At 40.8% G+C, this 22,522-nt stretch overlaps 1 protein-coding gene across 1 annotated transcript in view; it reads right to left on the bottom strand.

The window, feature by feature from the left end:
* Window positions 1–22,425, bottom strand: part of reln (reelin) — an 82,119-nt gene extending 59,694 nt beyond the window's left edge. Inside the window, exons 1-2 of the mRNA XM_016516352.1 lie at window positions 22,114–22,425; window positions 7,672–7,779 (exon numbers count right to left, since the gene is read on the bottom strand). Coding sequence (XP_016371838.1) covers window positions 7,672–7,779; window positions 22,114–22,345 — 340 coding nt within the window. The 5' untranslated portion in view covers window positions 22,346–22,425. The remainder of the gene's footprint in view (window positions 1–7,671; window positions 7,780–22,113) is intronic.
* Between the last annotated feature and the right edge of the window lie 97 nt (window positions 22,426–22,522).

Here is a 22,522-nt window from a genome sequence, read left to right as displayed (position 1 = left end):
TTTTCTGTGTTGAACTGGCCATCTGGAGCAGATCCCAGTGAATCTGAAAAAATCATTTAATCTACAGCATCAGCATTCTGTCTGATAACAATAGTGTTTGTCTCTAATGTGTCTTTGAAATCATTAAGCATCGTTATCATTACTATTGCCACACACAAACATCTACTGCAGCTGTGAGGTGACCTCTGACCCCTGACCTTTGACCCCAACCGGTGCTAGGTCAATCATGATTTGTCTTTGCAGCAAAAATGATGTTGTGAAGCTTGTGGATCAATAGTTCATTATAAAGCAGTTAATTCGGGTCATTTGATTTCATTTGCTGATGTCTCGTAGCGGAACTGGAGCATGTCTCAGTTTCTATCACTCAACATCCCATCGGTCTCTGTGCTTCTCACAGACGTGCAGCGGTCGGTCACGGAGCAGAAACCAACAAAATAATCAGCCGTATTACGTCTCAAACACAATTGACTCAATATGTGTAAAAGCAACAACAGAACTGAAATGAAAAACGATTAGCATCTTTCCCAGTCAGAAGGCTGAAGTCAAGGAACGAGTCAGTGTTGTCCAGTCGCAGACCTTCTTTGATTACGTGAAATCACGTTTGTGACTTTTAGACCTCCCAAGCACAAAGAGCATCTTTCAGCCTTGGTGAAAATTTCTTCTCTTCAGTAAAAATCTGTTTTGTTGCTTTTGAAAAAATGTGGAAACTTGGCTGGATACTTTGACTTCTAATTGATGACAGCAAGAAAAATATCTCTTTACTTCTTACACTTACAGATGATTCTAAAGCTCGTCATTGTCTCCTTTGATTCTCATCTCCTGTCTTCTCTTTCTCTCTTCAGCTGAAATGCCATTAACTTTTGTCTGTCCATCCATATGCATGTTTTGTGATGCTTCTTTATCAGATTCATGTCCTCCACTAGTTGCCACTCCCCTCATCTCAGAATGGCCATTTCAGTGACTTTCAGAAGGATTCGCGATCAGAATAAAGTTGAGATGAAAGACAGGAGCAATGTCAAAAGTCAGCCGAGGCGCCAGAGGGCCAGTTTCGTCACTGACGCAGCTGAAGCTCTTTTGCCTCTCCTGGGAGGCATCAGCACTAATTTGAAGTTTAATTTGACGTGACTCCCCGGCTAATCGTGCGAGCTAGAAATGAATTAATCGGACTTGACTTGTGCTAATTTGCGACGGCCACGACGCAGCGTTCCCTTCGGAGGCCGCAAACAAACAGGAGCGGCGTGGCTGGTGGAGACGTGTTGGTGACACGAGCGGCTGAGACAGGTGGACGCGGGCAGCCCTGGAGAACGCCTCGCATCTGAAATGCTTTCACCCCGCATGGCCTCCGGGACGCCGGGCACCCGCTCATGCCAACAGCCGGCGAAATGTACTTAACAAATCAAGACAATGTTGCCAATAAGTGAAAAATGTATTTTTTCCAACAACATTTGGGTCACTAGTGCCCTCATGGATGCCTCATATAAACTGGATGACAGGATGGGACGCTCGCGACGGATGGGCTTTTAGAAGCAGAAATTTAAGGACGGTTTTGCTTTCAACTGAGCCATTTAAAGCTTGGGAAAGTGCATCTCATCCCTCCTCCATTAGGAGCCTTTCTCTAGGGCTCTTCTACTGTTATCGTCAGAGGAACTTTAAAAATTCATCAGAAAGTGAAAGTGCATCCTAGAAAACATGTAGGTCTTCACGACAACGGTAAAGAACACAAGAGAGGCGGAAGAGGGATGTGTGTTATCAGAGCACTGTGATGAATGGAAGGACTGTATCTATACTGACTAACTGTGGCTGCGTCTCAATCAGATCCTAGTTCAGTAGATCACTGTCTCTCAATCACAAAATCTTTCCCGTGCACTGGAACATTCGCTTCCTAAAAATCCCACAATGCACCACAAAAACCAGAGAGCGATGATGTACAAATTCTTGTCATCGAGTATTTCATTGGTATTTTAAATCAATATTGAAACGAGGGATTTCATGAGAATCTGTAGTGAGAGCACAACACTGAGCGACACTCGCAAAGACAGATGCAGCAGAACTGCAAAAATGAATAAATCAGTTTTGATATCCAAACCTAAATACAATATTTATGAAATTTCATCAATAATTTGCTCCTATGCTCAGGACACTGTCATGATGTTCCCCTGTCTTGTGTTACTTCCTGTCTAGAGAGCCATTTGTAGTCAACTTGTAGTCCTATTGTTTCATTGGTCCCCTTGATTGCTTCCCCAGGTGTGTCTTGTTACATTGTCATCTTGTGTTTTAGTCAGTTTTGGTCAGTCATTGTCTTGACTAAGATGTAACGTGTTGTCCTTAGCCTTGTTCTTCCTGCGTACTTGTTACCTCTTCATGCCCTGAATTTTACCTCTTGTTTATTAAACCTTACACTGCTAGCATTTGGATCCTGCCTCTCCTCTTCCGTGCATCAACACGTTACAGACACACTGAACCATGGGAAAATAAATAAATTTTGTCTACATCGTGCAGGAGATTTAATGCGGGTGCGGTTCGGGTTGTGGTTATTATGTCAAATGGGTCGGGTACAGAATTTAATGATTGTTGCTGTCAGATAATGGGTTGGGTGTTCTGTTAATTACTGCAGGTGCGGGTTTATCAAACAGGGCCCATGCAGGACTCTGATGTGGGGGACGCAGTGCCCCTCCACTTTTAATAAAATGTAAATTCGTTCCCAGCACTTTTCTCAGGCAAGTGTGTTCACATAGAGATTTTCAAGGGCCAGTATGAATAAATCTAGATTTAAATGCAAAGAGACAAGATAGTTTTTGCATGACCTGCCGTTTTATTCATTTCCAACACGAGGCGATGTGAACATTATGGAGCGCTAAACACACTCATGCAGTGTATGTTTCATTCATACTCAAAGTCATCCAGCTATCACTGTAGCTAAGCTGAATAAAAAGCAGAAACGTTTTGACTGATGAAACGTGAAGAGAAACTTGAATAAATACACGATTGCGACAATATATGGTTTATGTATGTTTTTATGTCATCTCCAGGTAATAAAGTAAATTAATAAAGCGGTGCTAATTGTCGTAGCATTTATTACAGTATAGAAACTGTTCTGCCTTATTCTGTGATTAAAATTTTTTTTTAAAAAGTGTTTTTTGCAGTATATAAACCAATCATAAAATTGTCATTAGGAAAATATAGAAAAAATATTACAGGATACAAATGATTGGCTATTGTCCAGCAGTGTATTTGATTTCTCAGCCAATTAAAAGTAAGAGATAAACAAAAATAAAACCTCAATTAGACAAAAATCATCTGAAATGATGGCTACAGTATTAACTGCATTCATTGTGCTCAGAACACGTCCTTTAATTCATAAACACTGCACAATTACTTTATTTGTATAGAGAAAACTGACTGGAGGACTTAAAAAAACGAGGTAAGTCTCACAAACTCACAAAGTGTGGAGTGGTTATGAAGAATCTGGCTGATGCTTATTTACTAAAAAAGGAAAGCATTTACATGAACACACACACAGTGGACTTATTTGATACACTGCTGTAATTACAAGTTATTCGTGTACTTCATAAGTCCAGACTGCTTATACTGCAATTTGGAAAAATGTTCATTTTGTCCATTAATCTTTGGACAAAAAATAACGAGTGTTTAGATGAAAGAAAACTATTCAGATAAACATGCAAAACTTTGGTTGGGTTTAACTGGATCATGTCCCCTGCATGCACTGTCCCTGCTCTCTCTCTCTCTGCTGGCATCTCTTAATACTGGCAATTCTCTAAATACATGCAATCAAATGCACCACCACTAATGAATTACAGTTAGAAATACATTTCATGCTCCTCTGAGAGTTTACATTTAGTTATTCTGTCACTTAATTGTCCTGCATATACAGTATGTTGTTTGTTTGAAATAGAGGGGAAATCAGATATACAGCAGTATTTTATATTATATGTGATACATAACGTGACTTTTTTGTTACTCCCAGTCCCAGCTGATCCCTGACTTTGTGTTACTTGAAGAAAAAAATTAATTACAGCATGTTTCAGATAACGGCTGCATTAACGGTCATGAGTGTTTACAGGCTATATGTGTTTTACAGCACTGAGTTACAGAGATGCATGTATGAAATGTTCACCAGTGGGTGAGCAGTGATGTGTGTGTCTGTGTGTGTGTGTGTGTGTGTGTGTGTAGCTGAGGGCCTGTCAGAGGAGTCAAAGAGCAGACTGATCACAGAGCTGCTGAGCTTTTGAAGTCTCTCAGGGACTGACAGCTCTTCAACCCCATGAGAGCACGAGAACGCACACGCACACGCACACGCACACACACACACGCACACGCACACACACGCACACGCACACAATGTGAACCAAGAATGATGGCATAAAGCAGCATGCAAATGAAAGCAGAGAGAGGAAATAGAGGAAATGGCACCCACTCCTACTTCACAAACACTCTCTGTTTTATTCAATTTTTTCTCCTTCACTTCATCCACTCTATTAATACATTGTTTTTAATTATTTTGTTTCTTTTCACTGGATGTGATATTCACCCTTTCATAACCCTTTGGGAACAGATGGTGATAATGACATTGGAAGAAACTACAACTCCGGCAAAGAAGCTGCAGTGTGTAATTCAATTTGAACCTTAAGACTGTTCACATTTAACATTAAGTTAGGTGTGAAGATCCATTAGGCAGACGTGATAATCCAGTCAGTTATTCATGTTAACACTGAGGTTCATTTTTTATGAACGAACCATTATTAAAATGTTCTGTTTTCATATGAACACACTTTGTAGACACAGATGCACAAACCCATAAACACCATACTGACAGAGCTGGACAGTAACTGATCACATCTAGATTACGTAATCAGATTCCAAAAATCAAGTATTACAGTGTATTACATTTTATAATGCTCATAATAAGATTACAGTTACTTTTTTATGGTGATAAATCATTCCTAATTTAATGATTCTACCTAATTCTTATTTTTCTCTTTTAAATTTTCCTTTCTAATAATCCTACTGTCACACCATTTAGCTTTGACTATATTCACAATATAGAATAGTCATGTAAATGTCACGTAAATACATTTATGATTTAATTAATAACTAGCTTTTTATCAATTCACAAACCCACTGCAGTTCTTACATTAAGCCCAGTTTGGGAAAACCTGGTTTAATGTAATGTTCAATGCACTTCATGATGTTGATATCAAAAACAACAACAACAAAAAGAGGAATATATTTTCATTCTCTGTTTTTTTTAAATTTTTTTAATATGTATATCAGTATGGTGTATGGATAAAAAAAGTAATCTAAAAGTAATCTAAAAAGTAGTCAGAATACATCACCTGAAACAAGTAACCTAGATAGCATTACTAACTACAGTTTTCATCGTGTAATCTTTAATCAGTAATGGACTTCAATTAAAATAATTCTAAATAATCGACCCAGCTCTGCATACTGACATGTATCGCATTATTTCCCTTTCCTTTGAGAATGACAAAACACACGTCAGGAAAGTGACACCAGTGTCTGTATTTCTGTCGTTCTTAACGTTTGTCCCATCTGACATCTACTAAAGTTAGTGCCAGTGTGTTGAATCCATCCTCATAAATCCAGCATTTGACATCAATGTCATTAGTCATATGACGTAATAAAAATATAAACTGTAAAACTGAGTAAAGGTATGAGCGCACACACATCTGTTTGACACACAATCCTGCAGCGTCTGCTTTATCAGGTGGTAATAGTGTGATGTAAACTGCTCTGAACAAATAGCATGGGATTTTAAGAATAAAGCCCAATCTGTAATGAGCCTAATTTACATCGAAGGGGGGCGTGTTTGCATGGAAACGAATGTCAATTATTTAATTTACATACTGAAGGAGCAGTTTACACCTGCTTACACTAGCTTGTGGATGATTACTGAATGAGTAACTTTAATAATAATTCTCCCCTCAGTGTTCAGGGTCTTCTGTGGCTTCGGTGGCTCGAGTGGAGATGAAATGTGTTGGTAATGCTATCAGAGGACCTTAATGATCTGCATGCTGGTTCCTGATCCTCAGTGAATGAGTGAATATGCTGGTGTCCGTCATATTCATGTGTGGAGACTGACCTGTACCAGACAGTACTGATGAGGTGAAAACAGGTTTAATGATGAAAAACTACAAGAAGGCCTATGTATTGCAGACTGAGCTTTTCACACTGGGCTGTGTCTGAGATCGGTTTGGTAATCACCAATGCTGTTAGTTTAGGGCAGCTGTGACACAAACCTTACATTGGGTGCTGGTGGTCTAATAAATTAGCTAAGCACTGTATATATATAACACATCACAGCTGCCTCTGATACACTGCACTGGCATCATGGTGGGAAGTCGTGGCCTAATGGTTAGAGAGTCAGACTCGCAACCCAAAGGTTGCGGGTTCGAGTCTCGTACCGGCAGGGATTGTAGGTGGGGGGAGTGAATGTACAGCGCTCTCTTTCACCTTCAATACCACGACTGAGCTGCCCTTGAGCAAGGCCCACTGCTCCGGGTGTGTGTTCACGGTGTGTGTGTGTGCACTTTGGATGGGATAAATGCAGATAAATGGGTCACCATACTTGGCCACATGTCACGTCACTTTATCTGCGTTTCATTGTAACTCATTGAATCTGTAGAGGGCACAGAGACGACCTTAACAGAGAGCAAGTTTTCCCAAGCGGGACGGTAATGGAACTGCCGAGGTTTCATTGGAAAGTTACAGAAACATCAATGCGGAGTTAAATTAACACATTCCCTTCTGGGATTAATTAAACTTGGCATAAAATGCCATTCAATTTATTTAATGGAGCTAACTGATCTTCTGAAAGCCAGACGCTGGTAAGTGGACGCTAGTCACCTGGATAGTCACCAACTACGCTTAATGCTTGGCCTATGAATATTAATAGATTACGTAGGCGGATGTTCCAGGAAGGTTAGCTAACAACGTCACCTAATTAATATTCATGAGTCCATGTCATGATTTCATAACCAGCTCTGCTTCAAAACTCACCTATTAAATGTTAGGTGTATTAAGGCGCTGTTCTAGAGAAAAGAGATTTGGAGTAGTTTGCATTATGAAAATCCCAGTATAAATAAAAGGACAATATTTATTTCTGAACAATGAGAAAGAGCAGGGTCTTTGATTTTTTATCAATTCTCTCACTGTATATAATCATCAGCCCCTAACAAAATCCTGCAGCTCTTCAACGAGTATAAGATAAGATATGCTGAGAAACTGCAGTGTCAATAAAATTCCTTGTTGAATAATACATCCTCAATATCCATTTGTTTTCTCGACTCAAGCATAAGGTCTGGATTATGTGCATGTTTCTGTCTTCTTTACCCGCTCTAACCTCTTTCCTACCAAACCGAACCACTTCTAAGAAAATAAAAGCCAATGTCCACATTACACAAGCTCTCTTAGCACACACATAGAGGAGAATATCAGAGCAAGCTCTCAAACAATGCTCCAGTCCATCAGTTCTGCTCTTATCTAGCACATGATGTGCAGTACATTCCCTCTCCTCCAAACCCTGGTAATGTCTGCCCAGAATACTCGAGTGGACTCAGCCCAGGTGATGAGTATTCATTGATATAATTAGATTTTTCTCGTAATCTAATTTTAGGCTCATTCGAGACTTACCGAAGCCAAAGGCTGGAGACGCAGGGATGGGAGACGACTGGACAGAAGTGGAGGTGTAGAGACCGGTGACCAGCAGCCCATCGAAGTAAGTACTGGTGGAGATCGTCACTGCAGACACACACAGAGAGAGAGGAGAAACAGAGGGTCAGAGATCCAGCAAAAAATACTCCGCAGTGACGACAAATTATCACAGTGAAGTTAATTGTGAGAGGCCTTTTGGAAAAGTGCTTTGGTACTCATAGTAAGAAAACAGTTAAATAGATTTTCCATCTAAAAGGTCTACTTCATTATTGTTTGAGGGGAAAATGCTCATGGTGCATGGGAAGAAATCTGTTCAAACTCAGTACAAGATGTGGTGAGCGCTGGATCTTATTTGGATCTCACAAAATCCCACATTAGGTCAAGCAAGCAGTGCCTCTCACAAAAATCAAGATCTGAGTAAATAACGTATGGTACAAAAATAAACCAAGCAAAATTACAAAATGAATTCGTTCTAAAGTACACAGTCCAACAGGCAGCAACAGCAGATGACGTTTGGGAAGAGGATGCGTCTCTGAGCTCACGGTGCTCTCTCTGAGGTCCTATAGCGTGGGGCGAGTGACAGGTGCAATGTCACATGAGAGAAGGCAATGCCGCAATCGCAAAATGATGTTGGTTGAGGTTATGTGTTATTTTAATTATGTGTGTTTTTCAGCAACATGACAAAAGAGCAGACGTGTTTGTGTTGAATGCTCTGTTATGCTGGAGTTTCTTTAGGTTGAAGAGTGGAGCTCGTGCTTCGGTTGAAGATGCGTACATGGCCGCTGTCCACATCTCAATTCATTTCAGTTTTTGAGCACAGTAAAAGCTCTTCGTTTAGTGAAAAGACTGAGTACTTCATGACTAGACTGGTAATTGTTGAGACAAGCATTTTTTTCTGACAAGAAACGTGGTTCAAAACCACAAGCCAACAGCAGATCCGCTCTGAAAGCCTGCTGCGGGTTTAACCAACTGTTTGACAAAATCCCAGACAGACAGATGATGAAATAGTCAAAGAAAATCATCATTGTTAATAATATTAGTTCTAGTTTGATTATTATTTTACAAAAACAAATTACTAGAGACTCTCACTATTTCTTTCTTTATGAGTACTCTGTATGTGTAAGAGTGTGTGTAGTTTGTCTAGACGTGGATACACTCCGGATTAAAAACGTATCCCTCGTTCCTGCCTCTCTCCCCCATGCCAGCTTCAATAATTCATCCTCTTACTGCCAGTGTAATATCTAGTCCTCTCTCTCTCCTTTTTCCCTTTTCTTGTTTTTAACTACATCATTCCTTACCTCGCTAGGAGAAACAGAGGGTCAGAGATCCAGCAAAAAATACTCCGCAGTGACGACAAATTATCACAGTGAAGTTAATTGTGAGAGGCCTTTTGGAAAAGTGCTTTGGTACTCATAGTAAGAAAACAGTTAAATAGATTTTCCATCTAAAAGGTCTACTTCATTATTGTTTGAGGGGAAAATGCTCATGGTGCATGGGAAGAAATCTGTTCAAACTCAGTACAAGATGTGGTGAGCGCTGGATCTTATTTGGATCTCACAAAATCCCACATTAGGTCAAGCAAGCAGTGCCTCTCACAAAAATCAAGATCTGAGTAAATAACGTATGGTACAAAAATAAACCAAGCAAAATTACAAAATGAATTCGTTCTAAAGTACACATTCCAACAGGCAGCAACAGCAGATGACGTTTGGGAAGAGGATGCGTCTCTGAGCTCACGGTGCTCTCTCTGAGGTCCTATAGCGTGGGGCGAGTGACAGGTGCAATGTCACATGAGAGAAGGCAATGCCGCAATCGCAAAATGATGTTGGTTGAGGTTATGTGTTATTTTAATTATGTGTGTTTTTCAGCAACATGACAAAAGAGCAGACGTGTTTGTGTTGAATGCTCTGTTATGCTGGAGTTTCTTTAGGTTGAAGAGTGGAGCTCGTGCTTCGGTTGAAGATGCGTACATGGCCGCTGTCCACATCTCAATTCATTTCAGTTTTTGAGCACAGTAAAAGCTCTTCGTTTAGTGAAAAGACTGAGTACTTCATGACTAGACTGGTAATTGTTGAGACAAGCATTTTTTTCTGACAAGAAACGTGGTTCAAAACCACAAGCCAACAGCAGATCCGCTCTGAAAGCCTGCTGCGGGTTTAACCAACTGTTTGACAAAATCCCAGACAGACAGATGATGAAATAGTCAAAGAAAATCATCATTGTTAATAATATTAGTTCTAGTTTGATTATTATTTTACAAAAACAAATTACTAGAGACTCTCACTATTTCTTTCTTTATGAGTACTCTGTATGTGTAAGAGTGTGTGTAGTTTGTCTAGACGTGGATACACTCCGGATTAAAAACGTATCCCTCGTTCCTGCCTCTCTCCCCCATGCCAGCTTCAATAATTCATCCTCTTACTGCCAGTGTAATATCTAGTCCTCTCTCTCTCTCTCCATTTTTCCTTTTTTTGTTTTTAACTACATCATTCCTTACCTCGCTCAGTATGTACGGATCCGGGTGATCGCTTTACATCCAATTCATTCACATTTATTAAGTCATGATATCAATGAGAGAAATACATTGTGAACATATTGTCAGCGCATGACAAATTCAGTATTTTCTTCATGCAAAGCTATCGTACAGTTTCAGAAGGTAGTGAATATAGCGCACATAGTCGTATTGGCTGCATTTAAGGTGCTTTAATAGTATTTCTATCCTTTTTGGAGTTTAAAAGAGCTTAAAACATTTATGCAAATACAATGAGTAAATAACGAGGGAATTAATATAGGCAGAATTGTTATTTTTGAGTGAACTATTCCTTTCAACGTCAAGAAAATGCACATGCATGTTGACAAATCCAGAGCCCAAAAAGCGTTCGCTCTCCTCACACGAGGCACCTTGGGCTCAAAGCATCGCTCCATCAAGAGCGCAGCGCTTTTCATGCAGGAGAAGCATTCGAAGGCGGGTGGGAGTGCAACGCGAGCGATTGGGCCAAGAGGTTATTATGAGCAACAAACAGCACGGTGGAGGAGGGAGAAAACAGGGATGGAGGGACGTCTGGAGAGGCCCGTGGAAAAAAAATGAGTGATCGATGAAAATGAAAAACGTAAATAATTCAGAAATCCATCTGAAAGGGGAGCAGAAGTGGGGGAAGGGAGGAGAAAATAGGAGAACCTGGTAAGAGTAACTCATAAAAACAGACGTATTCACCTGCGGGGGTTTGCATGCGCACAAAGCTGTGCTTTGATGAGAACTCTTAACATTCACTCCACACCCGCACACACTCAAACTCTCCCGATGAGCAGTATTTGACTGTCTTTAGCAGAAAGAGAGACGACGTGCCGCTGGGAAAGAGAGAGGTGCAGCAGGTATGTCAACGCAACATAGTAAATGTCCTGAAACGTGCCTGCCGTTCTCCAGTCTTTGGTGTGATCTCTTCCATCTAGTCTTGTCCATCCAGCCATTCTCTCTTTGTCTCTATACCGTCCTGCCCATCATGCAATATAGATGGTGCGATGAAGTACGCCTCATTACCAACACTCACCGCCACGCTCCTATTCAACTATTGATAAACCTTGGGCCTGGAAAGCATCCCTGGACTCGCTGGCTTTAACAGAAGGGGCTGCTTTCTGTTGTAGAAGAATACCAAACAGAAGACAAAGTGCAGGAACGACGTTTCTCGAACCGTTTTCTGAAAGAGGCTGTGAGCCACTGAGGTTCAGCAGGTTCAGGCACGGATGGCTCTATATGTGTTGTGCTGTCATCTGAACAGCACCTGGTGGCACGCTTAACGCCAGACGCAGGAGCAGAAGAGTGAAGCGAGAGCAGTTGGCAGGCTGTGCATTACCTCACTCCTAGTTAACAGCATGGCAGTGGAACTAATGCCTGCCAGTGTGTGCAATGAATATCAAACCTTAATGTGCACGGGCATTCGTTTGCAACAGTCGCTCCTAGTCAAGCAATTTTATTTGTACAATATCTATATATAGCTACAGAGCAGCTACTCCAGTGAGCAAGGCAAAGAAGGCTGTTGAACAGAAGAAGAAAAACAACTCCACAAGCAAAGAACCTTGGGAGGAACCAGACTAGTGGACAGGATCAGAAACACAGATGAGATGAGATGAGATGAGAGTCTGGAACCAGAGAGTTCTGGATGAAACCCGCTGGGGATTGGCCATATGAGCTCCTGATTCTGTATATCACAAACATAACTGTTATTCCAGCCTGTCACACCTGTGACCCCTCCACAGATTTAGGAAAATGATGTTTCAGCCATAAAAGCCACAGTGCCATACGTCCAACTCTGTGTAGGTCAGAAGGTACAGGCGCTCGCAATATGAAAGAAATGTAACCCAGGAGCCATCTGAGCTGCATTTGACATCCCACTGGAAACCTGGTGTGCCCTTGAGAAGCCGGAAGCGGGGAGAGGCCACCAGCAGCGACTCGGGCCATCTGTTTCCCCGGCCTGGCCAGTCTCAGAGCCATCTCTCTGCCTCTTGGGCTGAATGCTGCTGAACCAGAGCGGTGCGGCTGAAGACACCGGGCTGCACCGTATCAATCAGCATCGGTGTGGAATGTGTGATGAGTTTACGTGTGTCAATGACAGCTGGATAGCACTTATCAAACTGTGATGATTCTCTTGCGTAACCCTCTAGCGCCTCTCTGCCCTGCTGGCCGCGCCATCTGCTGTTGCGAGGGCCTGTTGCTATCAAACACGCTTGATCGCTCTAACAAACATTAACAGGTCGGCTTCCTGAGTAACAGCTTCTTTAATGATGCTCCTAACCTCTTAATAGATGCCAACCTCCCTTCACATTTGCTCCAAACACGAGTACAAACAAAACAGAATGCGGAAGTGATTGTGTCATTTTGATGTTTGCTATTCCATAAGGAAAGTCGAAAGCTTACAACATATGAAATAAGCTGCTTTTATAGAAAACCAGCTTTAGATTGCGCAGCCTCTGATCTGGTTAATATCTAACTTGACATGTGACACTAATGAGAACTACAATAACAACATTTCCTCGGACCGTTTGACCCAAGATAGCTGCACTGAGCTGGAGATGATTTTATTGGGTGAATAACCAAGGTTAGGCTTGTTATCAAATGGCTTGCAATAATATGTAAGCAGCGTATTCAGGCATCAAACTTGTTTTCCGTTTCTTCAACTCTTGATACACCACATAGCCAAAAGTAGATGGAAACTCCCTTCTAGTTTGGCTTTTCCAGTCATTTTGTAATCTTACACATTCAAGTGCTTCAGACTTTGTTTGTGGAGTTGGTTCTTTTCCATCATGTCAGTGCCCTTGTGCACAAAGCGAGCTCTATAAAGAAATGGTTTACTGAGTCTGGTGGGGAAGAACTGGCCTGCACAAAACCCAGACCAGAACCCCAACTGAAAAAGGATAGTCTGCCTTTTTGTTTCATTGGGGTTACAGCCGGACTCTGCTGGACATTCGTTGTCCAGGAACAGGGTCAGAGATCTCCAGCTTATAGGGACACCACTGTAACCCTCTCCACCCCTAAAAGATGCACAGTAGTACCTTAGAATAGTAACATATACCCTTACTACAAACCTTTTAGGATTAGATAAGGTACAAAGCATCCTTTCAAGGGTACTGCTCCAGTGAACAGGTCAGTGCCTGACATCACTGATGCTCTTGTATCTTAACCATTTAATTTCAAAAGCATGACAAAAAGCACGAATGCCTCCCTGTGCTGCTACAGCAGCTCCCGCTCTCCTGGGAAAGCCTTTAACTGGATGTTGAACACGGATGCAGGGACTTGCTCACGTTCAGACACAAGAGCATCAGTGAACTTTATTTTCTAAGCTGAAAGGTCAAGTCAACAACAACAAATTCTGACCAGCGACTACCATTGATTTGTGAAAGTGCACAGATGCACACTGGGGAGTTAAACACATGAACTGAAGGTGAACTGTATTTTGTGGACTGTTTCCTGCAATCGAAAAATGTATTCATGAAATGCACTGACAGTATTCAAATAGCGAGATGATCCGGTATGTGTGCTACTGGAGTCAGTGACAGTCTTCAGTCACTGAAGCTTCATCCCTGTGAGATTTCCCCTGTGTTTACGCTCCCACAGCGTGACGCTGAGGGAAAGGGATTCTGGGAGCGTGATAAGCAGAGAACGCGCTGCGTTATGCAAATAAATCTACTCTAACCCCTCTTTTAAAAAAACACCCAATCCATTTGCACTGCTGTGCTGCTTTTCTCTTTCCTCGTGATCGAAAATGACAAAACTAACAAGCATTTATGAGGGAAAAACTGAGAGTTTTCAGGATTATTCGGTTCAGGATCTCTGCCAGCACGAGCTTGAATGTCTGCGCTCAGCAAGATGACTGTAATCACTTCCATGTGCTCAAACGCTGCAGCAGTTTACAGTTAAAACATGCAATGCAATGACGACAGACAGACAGACCGACAGACAGATGGATAGACAGATAGATAACCTTACACCTGTTGATAAAATACTGTCTCTCGCAGAAATCAGGAAATGTCTAAATGAGGTCATTTTGGCTCTTCTCGACCCCTGACACACACCCACACAAGCCAGAACATTTCCTTCTCCAGAGCTGCATCTATTCCTCACGGACAGATAAAACTCTCACAGTCACTAAACACCCAGAACTCTGTTCCATAAACACACTCCAAACACACTGAGGAATTTCATTGTGAAACACAGAGAAACTCAGCCAGGGCTTGTGTTGTGTTTTTCTTTATCTTCAGTCAGCACAAAGCACAGCTGGGAAACAGCTCTCACTTGCAGTCTGTGATCTGGACACCGAATGAAAATCCTTCATCGTCTGAAGTTTGCACCAAACTTCACAGTCAGAATTCTCAGTTATTTTAGTAAAGCACCTTTTTTATTTTTATTTTTAAAGTGGCAGTGTTTATAAACCGTGTTTTAGCTCAGTGGTTGACTGACAGATGAAGGCTTTGACCATCACCCAGTGTGGCTGAATTAGAGACGATTTTGGACTTTGGTTTATTTAGCGTCTGAAACAGATGTTGAGAGCAGGTGTAAACCAGATGTTTCAGCTGATTAACTGGTTGATAACACGTGCATCATCACAAACTAATGCTAAATTATCAAAAGGATCTACCCTGGGAAATATTTGGTTATAATATAAGTGCAATATAACCTTTTCAGCACACACATCTGAAAAACATGATTCCTGGGAGAGAAAAGATCTGTGTATGAAACAAAAGCACAGACGAGATAAAAGAGAATAGTAAATCGCTTTCACCTGCCTTGCTCTTGGCGCGGCCCTTCTTAGGTCTGATATTTCAAACTGCAGTTTTTATGAGCTCAACGCTGCACATTAGCACATTATCTATATTCCACTCATTCACAGAGTATGCAAACATCAGCCACAGCTCAGTTACACTGCAGTGCATTCCTCTATTGAAGAAATTCATTCTTTTAGTGTTTTGCAAGTAAGATCCACCAACACTGTTCCCCAAAACTTCCAGCATATGGAAATAATATTCTCTGTATGATTGATTGTTCTGTCTCTACACAGAATGTCTCAAATACTGCGCTGAACTCAGTTTCAAGCATTGAGTAACTCTTCATCAGAGGGGTTTGTGTTTGAGGGACCCCTGAGTCAAAAGACAAACCTCGCTTATTTATTTTTACAGAAAAAAAATCTTAAATGAAGAATAAATTATACTCTGAGGTGCCCAGCTGTATTATGCAGACCCTCAGGACTAATGAAAATCAAACTACAATGATCCATCCGTGCAGGCATGAACTAACAACGGTCTCACCTGTTAGTAATTGCTCTTTTCTATTTATATTGTTCTCCTTTTTGTAAAAATTGTACCTTGAAAAAGGCTTGTAGCCGAAATGCTGATAACAATAATAATTTTAAAAAAGCCTAAGTGAGAATGAACTAATAAAGCTAATTTAATGAACTAATAAAGAACCACTGAAAAGCAACTTCAACATTGACTATGCATGAATAATCTACATGCTAGATATTTAATGCATTCATTAACATATATGAGTAAGCTCAATAAAACAGGCTCAGAAGAAAGAATGGAAACTATTTTGATTTTGAACCATGCATAATTTCAATATTGTCATAATTTAAACTTTTGCCACATCAACTTCATCATACACATCATTGGATGGCATATGATTAGTTCGCCTTTATTTACATGGAACCTCATAAACAAACAAACCAGGCAAGCACACACATGCTCTCTCTTACATCAAAATCACACGATTACACCACGATATATCAGAATCTCTATATGCTGACACATTACACATCACGGCAGCCGGCTCTAGTCTGCGCTGCTCCACTCCCAGTAAACCCGGCTTAAAACATGCTAATATTTGTGTAAAGTTATCTGTTGACCCAGAACTCCACGTGTTTCTGCTCTCTTCCTGAGAAGATGCATGAAACCACTGGATTTCATCATTCAGAGCTTTGCTCATACTTGAGCCTTCACTAGATATGTTTACATGCACTATTTTCATCAAACTGAATGAATCCAATCTGATTTTAGATTCTGTTTAAATGAACCCTAAACATTGCAATCTGATTCCCATATTTGTTTCCATGTGCATTGCATGTATTCTGAACAAAGCTTCAGCACATGTGCAGTGTGTCAGTGTGTTCAGAACTGGAGAAAGATGCTGTGATAACATCACTGGAGCTACAGCGAGAATAACTGTAGTCTGCCTTGATGACATATCTGAATGAAAGCTGACATACTGTACATGTCAAAAGAGCTTTTTTTCATTTATAAATAATCAATCTGCTCCACTGACCAGTTCGTAAAATGTAAATAAACATACACACGTTCATAAGATGCAAAACATATGTAACGATATGCAACACAGCACTATGCATGTGCAAGTCATATTCAAGCATTTACATGCGTTATTTTTTCCTGTTGACCAGATTCTCTGACTTCACTCAGATCGAGCTCTATCAAATCGATTGAGGTGTTTACACGATGGTGTTTCAGTCTGACTGAGCTATTAATCGGATTACAAACAGATTATTTGGGTGCGTGTGCTGTTTACTCATAACAGAATGATACGTGTGGGCTGAACTCTCACAAACAGTTATTTTTGTCTAGAAAGCAAACAAAGTGGGAGAGCTAATTACAATAACCACTCTCATTTCCGACTACTGTTGTTTCACACAGAACGTGGCCTCTGGAACGTCTTTTGGTCGCTTGAGGTCAACAGCTCTCAGGGTAATGTTCATGAGCTTGTGACAGATCTGGAGACGGCAGCTGGTTTGAGAGCTGATGAGTGAGGGCATGGAGAGGTACGGGACGTTATTGCTGAAAAACGCAACCATTGTCATTTGGTGCGATCACTCCACTGACATGATGCACACAATCTTAAGTATAAAGACATTTTCTGATCCCTCTTCACTTTCCTCTCAACAAAGCAGAAATGAATGAAATGCATCTATTGATTTTAAACGGGTACAAGCTTCCAGCGTCACAGTTCAGTCTAATCTGCCGGTGAAAGGCGCTCGAATGCTTCAGCGCTGTGGTGAAGGTCTGAATGTTATCAGCTGGAATGACACAGTAGTTCAGCCCATACATTTACAAACACTTCACAGGTGCTGGCTATTGGGAGTTTTATCAGCTCTAGTCTGTCGTGTGTTAGGAAAACTTAAGAAGACACACAGCATTTTTTGCGTTAAGACTAAAACAGTTTGTACGCTTCTGGCTGCAGTTTCTGAGTAGAGCTGTGTGAAATATGTTCACTGTCACATTCAGAGCCAAACAGCCAGCCGTCAGCGCAGGCCCTGCACATTAAGCTGCTATCACATTATGCAGAAACCCATCACAATGGGTTGCAAAACAATTCATGAATTATTGCATCATAGCTTTGGAAAGTATCTCGAGCGAATTCATTTGGTTCCACTGAGAGGATTAATTTTTCTTTATTTAATGCCTCACAAATGTGCAGTCTGAACTTGTTCAATGTCAGAGAATGGGCTCTGTAATCTAAAACGCATTTTATAACTGAATCTGAACTGCTCACACCTGGTAATAACATCCTCCGAAACCTTTCCTGATCCAATTTCTCGAATCACTCATGAAATCAGAGACCCTCCCCTCCATTCAGTCAGATCACAGCTGCTCAGATGTTAATATGGTTTGTAAACAGGGCCTTAATTAGCTTCACCTTTGAGACTCTCCTGCATCAACAGACGGCAAACATGTGATTCAGCATTACATCTGCTAGACGTATTCTTTAGAGTGTTTGCTCATCTGCAATACGTCTACAGGACGTTTCCTATCAGATGTTAAATAGACGTTTAGAAGATGTCTTGCAGATGTTTAAACCGTAAAACCTAAAATGTTGCTACCGTATTTTTAACGGTAAAATTCCGGCAATTTATGTTTTTTTACCGTAAATTTTACGGATTTTTTTTTTACAGTGTATGATAATACAGAAATTGTTGTTTTAATGATGTGTGAGCTAGCATTGAGTATGTCACTCACTTCACAAAATCATGCCTTGATACTACATCACAACATGATGTAGACTATTAGAAAGCAGTCAGAATGAGCCCGGAATTCAGGCAAAATGTCCCTGTATGAGTTTTTGTCTCATATTTATAAGTTAAACAGTATGACACAAGCAAGACTGCTGCTTTCCCTGACAATCAATACGATTGCAAAAGTGATATTGATTTTATACAACAGTTCAATAAACAATATTTTAATATTTGGAATTACGTTCTAGACACATATTTATGACAATTGTCTGTTTTTGCTCTATTTCTCCAAAGAAAATACTAACAAACAAGCACAGAAGCACCACTGCGGCACAGAGCGGCGCTTCGTTACTAAATGAATCTGCATTTTGAATGAATCGGGTGTCAATGAATTAATTGCCCATTCCAAAAGAAGTCACTTCATTTCTGCATGAATGAGCCATTTAATTGCCAGTGATTACTCTTTCAATGACAATGAGGAGCTTGAACGTAAACTGATTAAAATTTTAGAGAAGCAATTCATAATCTGTAATTCAGCGTTAACAAGCAAAACAACGACGACCCAGTGTTCAGCAGCCCTGAAGAACATTTCGCTCATTAGAGACCACTGGATCATTTAATTTCTAAATGCAGAGACTGAAATGGCTGCTTGGAAAAGCTTACAGATGGCCTGCAGGTTGCTCTGCACACTGGCATCATCGCTTTAGAGTGTTTGCTCATCTGCAATACGTCTACAGGACGTTTCCTATCAGATGTTAAATAGACGTTTAGAAGATGTCTTGCAGATGTTTATGATTTAGAATGAATGTAAAACTGACATCTTACAGACGTCTATCAGATGTTTGTACACAGCAGATGCTTTCCAGATGAAGAGATCTTTAACAGACGTGTGCTATCTGGGTGAGTGCGGTTGTTCACGGTTGTTTGTGCGTCGCATGAAGGCTTGCAAACGGACTGTTTTATTACACTGCCAAAACGCATGCGCACGTCTCCTTCAGGTAGTCTCGGGTTCGGTACCCCGGTGCGCCCCGGGTCCGCATGGCAGCTTTCACAGAACCGTTTTTTTCATGTGAAGCATGGACTACCAGTGTGAAAGCGCCCTAAACCTCAAACAAGCTCACATGCATTTAACGCGTTTAGCACTGTCAGGTGTTTTGGCAGACGCGTGTGCACTTTAATGTGTTTGAGACGTGATTTCCCAGCGCATAACTTATATTTGTCGCTTATATCCTTATCTGTAAATGTTAGAAAGTCACGAGTATTTCCATTTTGCTCAAAAGACAGTAGCGAGTCTCCATTAAACTTCACAGACTTCAGTGAACGAGCGCCGGCGCGCATGCGCGTCAAACCCGGAACGCTGTAATTCTGATGAAAATAAAGGCTGCGTTAAATAAACATCAAACATTACACTTAGGTTTAAAGTGCTACATTTAACACACGTTACTGTATTTTCACGAGAGCAGTAGCCTAACTGTACATGTGCTGTTGTTTTGCGGTATAAATGTAAAATAATTAGTTGAGTTCAGTGACGTAACAAAAGCGTTTCCACTGATACGTTAAAAAACAGCTGTATTTTCAAAAAGAGTCTTGCATGTGCCTTAAGTTCTGTCATCTTCTACATGCAGGAGACACTGATAGATTCCATCATTTGGGTGTGAAGACGGTAAAATAAGTGCCTTGCTAGGCTGCAGTCAGCGGTCCATTAGAGATTTCATCTGTTTCTCAGTCAATGTGGCTGAATGAGAACATGAATCACACATTAGTATATCAATTCACAAATAGCATAGCATGCTGAAATTCAGATCTGATTTCCCACGGGACGCTAGAGCGTGTCAGACTGAGGCTACGGAACGGCTCAGCATCATATTGTAAAGCTCGTCAGTAAAGGAGGTGCACATCAGAAGCCCATCATGCAAAGTAGACAGAAAGAACAATGGCAAGTTTTATATCATATTCAGAAAACTGCTCCGTGTTGCGTCTGCGATGATTTTAGGAAAATCAGAGAGTGTCATAAGAGCATCCTTCACATATCATGATATTATGATACATATCACATATTATGTACACATATTCCTGCAACCTCAGTTCTTCTCAATATTTCCTCTTTTTTTCACAGTTTCAAAATTACCTTAAAATATTATTCTTTTGTTACCACTGCTTTTCTTTTCTTATTTACTTCTATTCCAATATAAACAATTTCTGTCGACGGGCTTGTAGAACAACACATTTCATTGTCGACACTTCTGCTGATTTATTTGAGAAATAAACTTTGACTTTGATTTTGTCTCTAAACTCAGAAGGCTCACGCGGATCACATGATTCACATCTATTGATTAAAGATGCAACTGGCCTCAAGCCATGTAACCTCACTCCTAATGAAGTACACTTTAGGAGCAGGCTATATTTTCATCAAAACCGAAGATAAAATATGCATTGCATTTTTAGGACATGCCTTCACATCGCTCGGTGTGATGACTTCTCATCTGAATATCATGCCAAACTATAGCCTTATAACGAAGACATTTCTTTGTAGACATTTCACTGATGTTAGCAGGGCAAAACATTGCTCTGTATTTTCACACTAACTCACGTAATGCATGATATTGTCCAGTACATCATTTACAGTGTTCACTGCATTTCTGTCTGTCCTGTTCAGTCTCTCAGCATGATTATCTGTGTATTTGTTTCCAGAACGTTGATACTCTATAAATTTGCAGCACTTTGGCTTCTTCTCTTTGTCTTTCAGCCTTCCATCCCCATTAATCCCCAGAATCCTCACGAGCCCCGAACACACAAAGACACAGGCGCCTGTTTGAGAATGAACACGTCCCTGTAGATCTCGCAGGTCTGGATAAGGAAGATAAAGCTGAGAACACAAGACCTCACGCTTCTCTCCTCACACAAAGAACAGCGTCACAAGCATCAAAACACCAGCAGAAAGCAGATAAAATCAAGAAAACAGAGACCTGTGGCGTTTACTTTATATTGCAGCTTTGTGTTTTCATGAGCAGAGTGCGATTGTTTTCATTACAGGAGTTGCGTGTAATGTGTTGATCCAGAGAGTGTCTCTCTTATTCACATATACTGTGGCTGCGCTGCACCTGTTGTGCTCTTGTGAGTTGTTTGTGAGAATCTAGCGCTATGTCTATGTAGTTTTTATAAATTTTCATTTCAGTTGTAGTTTTAGTTATTTTAGTACAGTTAAGTTAAATTAAAACAAGATATATATATATATATATATATATATATATATCTTGTTTTAATTTAACTTAACTGTACTAAAATAACTAAAACTACAACTGAAATGAAAATTTATAAAAACTACATAGACATATGCGTTTTATATACTACTAAAACTATTAAAAATGACAAAAACACAACAAAATGTCTAAAACTTTAACTAAAAGTAAAACTGAAAATATAAACATAAAGCTGAATCAAAATATTAGTATCAATTATAATAGTATTTAAATTATACTAAAATAGCACTGCTATAGAGACCCTTCCAATGCTAAAACGTGTTCACCTGAAATTATTACCTTGAAGAGCTGATCTACACTGAAAAATATTGCTGTAGGATTTACTTTGAGACCATTTTTACTCAGAAATGCTAGTAAACTTCACAAATAATTACAAAGAACACATAAAATTAAATGTGAAATTTTTTGACAGACTTGAAAGACTGAAATAGCGTTTTCTTGTAAAATGACTCCACTAACTTCCATTGTGATTCAGTGATGTTATTATCTTGACTTCACTGAGATGCAAAGCACATTTGAAACATTCGTGTGCATTCTTTCACAAATGTAGTCCATTTACTGCTGAAGCAAAACTACACCAAAAACCTCTCTTTATTAATGAAGTGCTACATTATGACTGGCTGTCGGTCAGCGGATCAGACTCATGTACTCACCCTGGTACTCCTGTCCCGGGACGTATGTGCCGGGGCTCCCGTGGATCTGGAAGGTGAGCAGCACCTCTCCTCCTCCCTCGGCCCCGGGGCCCTCCATCTCACCGTGGTGGGTGCACAGGAAGAAGAAGGGATTGAAGCGCGGGTAGAAGCCGGACGGAGAGCCTCCCAAATCCACGGCGTGCGCCGACACCAGCAGCAGGGCGCAGGCGAGAGCGGCCCGAACCCTGAACATCTCTGCTCCAGGAGCTCGAGGAGAGAGAGTGTGTGTGCGCGCGGCCAGGTGTGTGTGAGTCTGACAGGTGAGTGTGTGTGTGTCTGTCCTCCCTTCACACACGGGAAGTTCAGAGCCTGGTGTTCAGCCCCGCTCCCACACTTAAATAGCGCTCAGCCCTCCCTCCCTCTGCCTCAC

The sequence above is a fragment of the Sinocyclocheilus rhinocerous genome, unplaced genomic scaffold (genome assembly GCF_001515625.1).
Source record: "Sinocyclocheilus rhinocerous isolate Xijiao unplaced genomic scaffold, SAMN03320098_v1.1 scaffold1499, whole genome shotgun sequence".
NCBI classification, from domain to species: Eukaryota; Metazoa; Chordata; class Actinopteri; order Cypriniformes; family Cyprinidae; genus Sinocyclocheilus; species Sinocyclocheilus rhinocerous.
Note: the sequence above shows the minus strand (reverse complement) of the source record. Positions and strands in the feature narration are given on the sequence as shown.